The sequence below is a fragment of the Apteryx rowi genome, unplaced genomic scaffold, assembly GCF_003343035.1.
Source record: "Apteryx rowi isolate R43461 unplaced genomic scaffold, aptRow1 scaffold_31, whole genome shotgun sequence".
NCBI classification, from domain to species: domain Eukaryota; kingdom Metazoa; phylum Chordata; class Aves; order Apterygiformes; family Apterygidae; genus Apteryx; species Apteryx rowi.
In genome coordinates this window covers 1,348,227-1,356,903 of record NW_020449530.1, presented here as the reverse complement: position 1 = coordinate 1,356,903, position 8,677 = coordinate 1,348,227, and the positions used below count along the sequence as shown (strand labels likewise).

Genomic DNA, 8,677 nt, shown 5'->3' with positions numbered 1-8,677 from the left:
AAGGCCTGTTCTCTGTTGTGTTTTGTTACCTAGCAATAAACTTGTCTAAAGAGTGCTCTGACCCACAAAACATACAGCATTATTTTATTTAAGAGAGGGATAAATAGGAAAAATTTGTGTTTACTTTTAGAGTGGTGAAGCTACTGGCTGTCTCCCTCCTCCTCAGGAATTAAATCTTTAGTTCACATTCCTCCTCTTCAGATTTTTCCTCCTTCTCCATTGTTCACCAGTGCTGACCATCCTCTTTAGCCCATTGTGTAATTGCAAGATGGAAGACAAATATGAATTGGTAGTTAAGAAACTCCCTGTTTTCTCCTTACTACTTCCAACCATATTTTGGTGCAGAATTATTACAACCTACATCTTGTTCTTTAGAATGATTTTACCATTTCCTTCTGCCAAAAAAAGGAGCACTCAAATCACCAAATAATATCCTGTCTTCACTGGCAGGAAAAGGACAGATACAGAAAGAAAGCTGGATAAATGGATAGCTCAGAGCTAGAACAGAACAGACTTCAAGGTCTGGAGAAGGGCAGGATATGACCATATTCAGTATTCTGTGTTGAAAGGGTACTCCTTGTGAGTTTTGCACCTGAAGGAAATAAGAAAAAAAGATACTTCTCATGTCTGCAATAAACACTGTATAGAGGTGTACTGGGTGCGTAGAGGAGCTGCCCAAGGAGAATATAGATAGTGTAATTGTAGAATGAATTTGTTTCAGGTTTGTTTTCCTGGGTGGTATGTGCCATTTGTACACTGAGACAGTTTCAAGTCCCTTTCTGTCATTTAGGCATTCTATGTAGGGTGCACATGTAGAAGCTCTGTGTTTAAAGTATTCATAACTTAAGGGTTTTGAAAAAAACAAATACCAAACACTACCACTCACGTGCTCATTGCACAGACTCTCCAGTTTCTGTTAAAGCTGAGAATGGTTGCCATCTCCTCTTTAGTCAATTCAAAGTCAAACACCTAACAGGAGAAACAGCTGGAAGTCATCTCTTGGAACAACCCAAAGATTGTGGGATTCACAAGATTCAAGAGCAAGTCCACACTGGAAGGGTGCTGGTTAGAAGGAGCGATGGCCTCATGCAAGAGCGAAGGGGAAAAGCAGTCTGTAGGCATTTCCAAGACTCCACTGGCAGGGGGAGGAAAACACCCACCCACCCACCTACCCACCACAGTTGCAGGTAATGTGTCTGCTGTTCCAAGAAGCTGGGTGAGCAGTCAGTGTTGCAGCATGCCTCCATCTGTGGAGATTGCATCTATCTGTCCTACTCCAAAGGAACACCTGGAAGACTCTCCTGTAACCCATTAATCCAGCTGGGTTTCTTCTGAAATCCTGATGTCCAATGTCAGTCAGAGATGGCTGAATTCAGAGGAGCAACTTGGTGTATGGACACGAGAATGATTTTCTTAATGTTGCTTTGCCCTACGTAAGACTTTTCTGGCATGTTACTGCACTTGGGCTCCATGTGAGCCCTGCCTGCTGATTCATGCACAAGCACCAGAACAGGAAGCATCATCTAAGGTGACTGTTAAGGTTACCAGTGCACTGCTTCCAGGAGCTCTGTTCACTTCTGCTCTGTGAACTGCAGTTGCTACTTTAGCCCTCACTAGACCATAGCTAAACAGACAGAGAAAAAGCCCAGTGCTCTTGTCTGAGGAGGACTTGGGAAGGGYAAGAAAGGATTGCTGCTTGCTCTGCAGGGGGAAGGACTGCCGTCCCTGAAGGGCAGCACCCAGGCTGCCATGTAATCACTCACCTTGGAGTTCTCCACAATGCGCTGTGGTGTGACAGACTTGGGAATCACAACCACATTTCTCTGGATGTGGAACCGAATGAGAACCTACAAGAGCATATCAATGGGTCAGAGACAAGATGGCTCTTGGTCTGTAATAAGCAGAGCCTGTCCCAACAGCAGTTTGCTGTAATGTGCATGATTCAGCAAAAATAATTCATTTCTACGTATCAAATGATTCCTGTACTCGAGGCCTAGACAGCACTTCTAGAAGAGCAAAGAGAGACGTGGTAGAGCCCACAGAAAGGTCTCCTTTCTCCTCCCCCATCCAGTTTTGGGACAGTCASTTCCTTCCCTTCACACCCAGACTTTAAGCAGTCATTGCAAGGGTTTCATTCTCTGCAACAGCACTTGAGATTGGGAAACAACATCTGAAGATGGGCTGAGAATCTGCTGCTTTTTGAGTGTCAGAGTCCCTTCAAGCACACACTGCAGGCCACACACCAGGAAAACACCTGCATTGCTACTGTACACCACAGAGGGTGTACAGCTCACAGGGAATGAAGAGTCAGGCTGTACCCACAGCCTGTTGTTTCCTTACAGCTGTGTTCCAGGAAACAGTACCCTATGCCCTGCACCACCTCTACTTACCTGTGCTGGGGTTTTGTTGTGCTTGGCTGCAATCTCTTTAATCTTGGGGTCATCCAGAAGGGAAGGATCCTCTGGCTTAGCCCTGTATGGAGAACAGAAGGCCAATGGTGAGGAACCTCTTTAGCAAGACCCTACCTAGCAACAGAAGGCCACATCTAGCTGAATGGGTAACAGTGCAGTTGCAGTCTCAATGCTTCGAGCATCAGTCATGCCAGCTGCCTTGCAGATTGCAGAGCAGTCTTACCATGGCCTGTCTGGAGAGCCAAGAGGACTGTATGCTGTCACAGCAATCCCTTTGGACTGGCAATACTTGATCAGCTTCTCCTGGGTAAGGTATGGATGACATTCAATCTGCCAGCACAAGAGCACAGAGACTGACAGCAGCAGAACTGCTGTAACTTGCTCCAGGGATTATCTCCTAATCCAATTACAGGCTGCACTTTGTCCTAATTTGCCAGTCTCTATGGTATTATGCAGCCTTAGCTGTTTATGGCAGCTAATTTTATAACAGGTCTTCCTGCATCTCTTGGTCTTTACTCCAGGGGAAAAAAAAGAGAGTTTCATAGAGCCCATCTCTGGGTTCTTTGTCCCTTGAGAAAACATTCTGAAGTGCTTATAAGACTTCTAGGCAGTTCAGCAAATATTAAATAAATATCAATCTTTTATATACAGTAATTACTGTTGGGTGGGATTAAGACTGTATGCTGTATCTATTCCATTTTCCCTTTTTCATCTGTCCTTGTCTTAAAAGCCCCTTCCTTCTAAGGCTGTGTGAAAAGGTTCTATAAATATTTATGAGTTTGGATATAGATATGTTTCTCTTCAGCCTGCTGCTTTTTAAAAACTGCATGTGCAGAGAAAGTGTGTGAAAGTTTCCTTAGGATTGAAAAACTCTAGAGACTAGCAGTCTTAGTGAATCCACAAGAACTACTGCACTCGGAGCTATAAGAGACTGCCAAATCTGTACAAGGCCTCTTGGACAAATAAGCATCAACAGCAGGTTAACAACTGCATCCAAGAGGGCAGAAGTGGCTATATACAGGCAAAGATTCCAGGATTATGTATACACCCCCCTCCACCCCATGACACAAAGACCCATCTGAGAGATTTTCTGAACAGCTACCAGGAAGCCACTAGTGCACCACTACATGTATTCCTTCTGCATAAAGAGTTTAAGTTTACTTCCTAACTGTTACTCCAACTAGGTAACTATGAATGAATCATACATGCAAGTACGTGCATGCACGAGAGAATAAATGCATGTGAACAGTTATCATCTGCTATTAGTAATAGAATCAAGCTGTTTATTACTAATAACAGATGAACAGCTGCAAGTGTTTTAAGAAGTTATGGTTACAATCCATGTGTTCCACAACTTCATCCCTTACCAGGATACAGGAAATTTACAACATCCTCATTCAACCAGTCAGATCCTGATAATCCTCAAAGAACATTCACCTCCTGTCACTTTGTGGCCTACCTGGTTATTTACAGGCTTGTATTTCAGTCCCGACTTGTTTAAGATCCTCTCAATCTGCTTGTGGTTGAAGTTGGAGATTCCAATGGCTTTGACCAGACCAGCATCCACCAGCTCTTCCATGGCCTAACAGAAAGAACAGCAAAGTTGTCATCATCAGGTATACCAGACAGGGCCTGAAGAAGACATTCCTCCTAACATGGCTTACTTCCTTCATGGAAGGAACAAAATGACTGTCTCAAGATGCACAGAGTTCTTGAGTCTCTGAAGGAAAAGAGGGCACTGGTATATTCGTGCCTCAACTCCTATCCCACCCAAGACTGAAGCCTCATTCCTTGAGACTGCGGAAATTTACGCAGAGTTCCATGTGGCAAATACTGATATCTGATAACCTGCTATTGTACCAGCACTGGAGGCTGGAGTGCCCCAGGCTGTAGGCAGGACCACAGCTTAAAATGTCTTTATTCCTGCAAAGTGTGTTTGGACAGTTCCCAAGAACTGTGTTACAGCTGCAGTGAAGACAACTGTATAGTTGTTAAAGTCAAACAAAGAACTTTTTCTAGCTTCAGTCTGGCCTATGGCTCCACTGAAAGCAATCATGCAGCTCATGGTAAGTTGTCAGCTCGACTGAGCATGTATGTTTTGAAAAGCTACCTTATACTACAGCAAGTTCTTTCCAACTAATTTTGCACACATGAGGCAACTCTGTGACTGCTGAAGGTAATGAAAACATGGAAAAGATCAAGGACAGGAAAGATCATTCTCCCACAGCAGCAGAGCTTATCTCCCATGTATGTAGAATATCAGTGTTGCTGGGTATAGAGGGTTATGAAATTTTTGCCAGTAACCATTCCCAGTAGAGACAGGTTTATCTCTTGGACCCAGCAGAGTAGTGACTCACTCCACTTGCAGAACAAAGAAGAACAAACAAGTTTACTTCTTGTACTGCTCTATCATGTCCATTAAGGAAGACCATTAGGGAAGGTTTTTTGTAGTTTTGTTTTCAAAAAAGTATAGTAAAGACCTGCTTAGGTCCCAGGAACATATAAGTTAGGTCTATACTGAACAACATCTGCTGAAAAGGAACCATATACACACAGGTCTTTGTGAGGAGGCTCAATTTATACATTGCTGGCACTAGGAAACTCAGAACAACCTGCGTATAGGATCACAGCTAGATCCACGTGTCAAGTTTGCTCAACATCTAGAGTATTCTGCAGATGTCCTAGTAATATGCAATAACAGAGTTTCACTTGATGGCTTCGTCCACATAAAGTTAACTACAAATTTGATAGTGCAACAAGCAGTTGAGAATCTCCTAAGCAAAAGGTAGGAGGGAAATTTTAATCAGGCTGTAGCAGAAAGGAAAGGCTAAGACTGGAAATAGTCAAACTGAGACATCAGCTCATTTGAAGTATATGCAATCTGTGAGAGTTTGATAGCAAAAAGCTTCACCTTTTGAATTCCAGGGTCTGCGGAACAACAATAAGGCTTCTGCAGGAAAACTCAGTTCAGTGTGTACCATATTAAGGACTCAGTGATTAAAGAGAGAAATGGAAAACAGAAACATTTGYTCTTGCTCTGAGATTCTGTAACATGCAGAAGACAGACTTTCTGTCAGGCAGTGAAGTAGAGGCTCCCTCCTTCCCACAAGGAGGGAGCCAAGCCATTGTCAGAGAAGCACACTTGGGGTTTGTGAAGAAAAGGGCAGCAGTGTAGCTTATGCTTGCAGCTGGGAGATGTGCCCCTACCTCTAGGTCTGCCTCTCCCAGGATCAAAAGGGCAGAGGACACTGTGCAAGCAGCAAACTTGGAGGCAGGGATCAAGAGGCTGGCTCACATGGCCAGAGTAAAGCTGAATGAGCAGCACTAGAGCACGCACAGACACCTGAAAGCCCTTGACTGGAGGAGCAGTAGTGCCATAAGCATGACTGGCAGTTTTGAAGAGCTCTCCCAGAGGGAAAGCCAAGGGCATCTCTGTTGCTGTACCTTAAACCCGATAGGCCAGTGCATGAGGTAGAGATCCAGGTAATCCAGTTTCAGGGCAGCAAGAGTCTTCTGGCAGGCTCCCTTCACCAGAGGTTTGTCATGGAACGTGCACCAAAGCTAGAGAAAAAAGCCAAGCCACACTGTGACCTCCAGGGTTAAAGCTCTCAGGTGCTGTCCTGAACAGCAGAGAAGCTTTCCATCTTCTTTGGCAGCCAACATGGAATTAGGTCATCCTGTTGCTCTTCAAGGGGGGCCTGTTCTGTGAGCAGAACTGGCCCATGATACCAAAGTCATTGTGTGTGGTGGCAGCACATGTAATTGAATTAGTTTGCGGCCTTTAAGAACCAACTATTGCAACATAGATACTGGTTAAAGGGTTCTTTTCAAGATAACAGTCGGTTTCAGTGATGAGCTAAATATTGGATTTCCTGCATAAGAAAAACTAAGCATACCTTTTCTGGGACATTTGAGCTTATTACATGTTTTGAACAGTCCCATGCAATCTGAGAATGTGGAGCATAACCTATATATCTCTCTATAGGATGAAGTGAAGCCAGAAGCTTTCATCAGTATTGCTCTGTTCTGAATTGCTCCATGCTATAGCACAGTTTCTCCCTCATTCTTTGAATTTCCTCCTACAGACAAGTTCTGTGCAAAGCAGGTCTCCCTGTAGATCCTATGGCACCAGATCCTTACCTTACTGATGATGAAGAGGTCCTCTCGCTTCACAGCGCCTTCCTTGATTTTCTGCTGGATCCCTTCCCCAACTTCATTCTCACTTTGGTACACATAAGCACAATCAAAGTGATAATACCCAGCATCAATAGCAGCCATCACTGCAGCTGATATTTCCCAGCTGGGGACTGAAAAAAAGAAAAAGCTAATATCCCAAACCAAAACATGCAGGCTTTTTCCTTGATAAAAGAAATGCAAACAAAGGGGGTTTAAGGGGAATTCTTCCATGCAGTGTTCTCAAGACTGTATTCATATCAAACACGGTCTCCCGGGCTTAAAGCCTGTCTCTAATCACATCTCTGCAGTCCCAGTCCCATGCAGGGTTCAGCCCAAAGGTCAGGTAGAGCTGAGGCCCCAAACACCCAGACAGTTCTCCAGAGCTGGACCAGGAAGAAATGAGTTTTGCACCAGAGCTCTGCAATACCTCTCAGCTAGCACTCCTCACTTCTCCGTTCTGCTTCCCAAGAGGAGAAGCAGTCAGCAGCTGCCCAGCTGGGAGGATTTTTGTGTGATGGATGAGGCATTGGTCTAAGCCTCAGTCACTGTACAGAGCACAGCAACACGCATTTCTGCTCCTCCCCTCTACGCACCCCACCTCTAAGTCAGAGGCTACCTCAGCTGCTCTCTTCAGAGAGCTTCTAGCTCCGTGGCCTAAAAGGGCATACAAAAGAGCACCCACAAAAGAAATGTAAGAATACCTTCTTCCAGCAAGTTTGTTTTCAGACATTATACAGATCACTGATTTTGCAGTTGTATTAACAACAATGTAAATCTCTTCAGCAGAACTTCCTTGAAATGCATGAATTGGCCTTTAAGGCAGTATCTTATTACTGGGCAATTCAAAGTGATCTCACCTCAGATTTTAGGTTATCCAGCACCGAATCAGCACTTGCACCATAGAGGAGTTAAGCTTGCATGCTGTTGTGGGGAGAGATGCTTTTAGCATTAGGAGGGATGGAAAGAGAGGGAAAAAGATGCAGGGGAGCCAGGGCTCTGGAGGGCACTAGCACCGTGCATAGCAGGGTGGCCCGGCCAGGCTGCCAGTGCCACAAGTTGGGCCAAGCGCAGCCCTGGCAGCCACTCTGCCCTCCCAGGGCTGGGCTGGGCCAGGCAGTGCTGCTGCAGCTGCCCCTCCTGAGAGCGAGGGGCCCTGGGCAGCTGCCATTACCTTCCAGGTGCCCAGCCCCAGGAGGGGCATCCACACCCCACTGCTCAGCTGGGCACAGGTTGCCATCACCCTGAAGCACCACAGCTGCTTCCCAGACAGCCCTTTAATAGCAGCTGGGCCAGGTGCAGCTGTGGTGCATGCCTGTGGGCTTGCAGGTCCCTGGTGAAGGTGGGAGGAGGGCAGCTTTCACATGTGGTAACTGGAAAGAGAAAGTGGGTTGTCCTGTAGGAGTGATTTAGGAAAAACAGTGAGCTTAAGAAAAGCCTTTATTTTATTGTTTTAGTCTGTCTTTGGGAGAAATTGCTTTTAATGCATTTTGGAAGAGGAGTGAGTTTCCAATGAGTGTTATAATGATTAAATTGTCCCTCTGACTTTAGGCAGGTGCAATAGGGCATTTCAGAATAAAATACACAAGTGTAAAAATAAATGATAGGTGCCTGTAATTTCACATCAGAAATTGGCTTTGAAATTTTTGCAGAGGCAAGAATATGTTGTCTGAAGAAATGGTCACAGCATAGCAGAAAAAGAAACAGATTTACGCACAAAATCGCTAGGTAATCCACAATGTAATGTTAAGGCAGCCTGGGAAGCTTTGGTGCTTGCTCACCCTTGGAGAATGTATTCAGGCACACCTGTTAGCTGGGAGTGTAATGATGCATTTTTCTCTGGGTGCCTCTCCCATAGCAAGTGCCCAGGCTTTTAGCAGCTTTGTAGGTTTTGCCTCACTTACCTGAGGGCAGACAGGGTGATTGGTTTTTCTCTTTAATCTTCCTCGTATTTTGTGTCAGCGCCATCAGCTATCCTCAGCAGAATGTGATGTGTTTCAGTTGGATCATGTAACAGTTACGTAATGCAGTGCTTATCTTTTGCCTTTTTCTGGATTCCTTCACTGTAAATCTGCTCTAAGCATGCTTGGTGT

General features: G+C 44.9%; 1 protein-coding gene across 1 annotated transcript; it reads right to left on the bottom strand.

Annotated features, from left to right (window-relative positions):
* Positions 1-534: 534 nt before the first annotated feature.
* On the bottom strand, positions 535-7,824 carry LOC112968277 (aldose reductase-like). The gene is made up of 10 exons (XM_026070354.1): positions 7,749-7,824; positions 6,552-6,709; positions 5,807-5,972; positions 4,637-4,689; positions 3,871-3,993; positions 2,635-2,741; positions 2,391-2,472; positions 1,764-1,847; positions 887-969; positions 535-592 (listed from the first exon to the last, which is right to left on the bottom strand). The coding sequence occupies exons 1-10, from the start codon at positions 7,822-7,824 to the stop codon at positions 550-552; spliced, it is 975 nt and encodes a 324-aa protein (XP_025926139.1). The 3' UTR covers positions 535-549.
* Positions 7,825-8,677: the final 853 nt, after the last annotated feature.

Bases quoted from the DNA above. Each gene is read 5' to 3' on its own strand.
- LOC112968277 (XM_026070354.1), bottom strand. From the start codon at position 7,824: ATGGCAACCTGTGCCCAGCTGAGCAGTGGGGTGTGGATGCCCCTCCTG. The intron at 5,973-6,551 runs GTAAGGATCTGG...TTTTTTCTCTAG, and splicing joins ACCTCTTCATCATCAGTAAG to CTTTGGTGCACGTTCCATGA. The intron at 3,994-4,636 runs GTGGGAGAATGA...TCTTTCTGTTAG, and splicing joins GGGAGATAAGCTCTGCTGCT to GCCATGGAAGAGCTGGTGGA.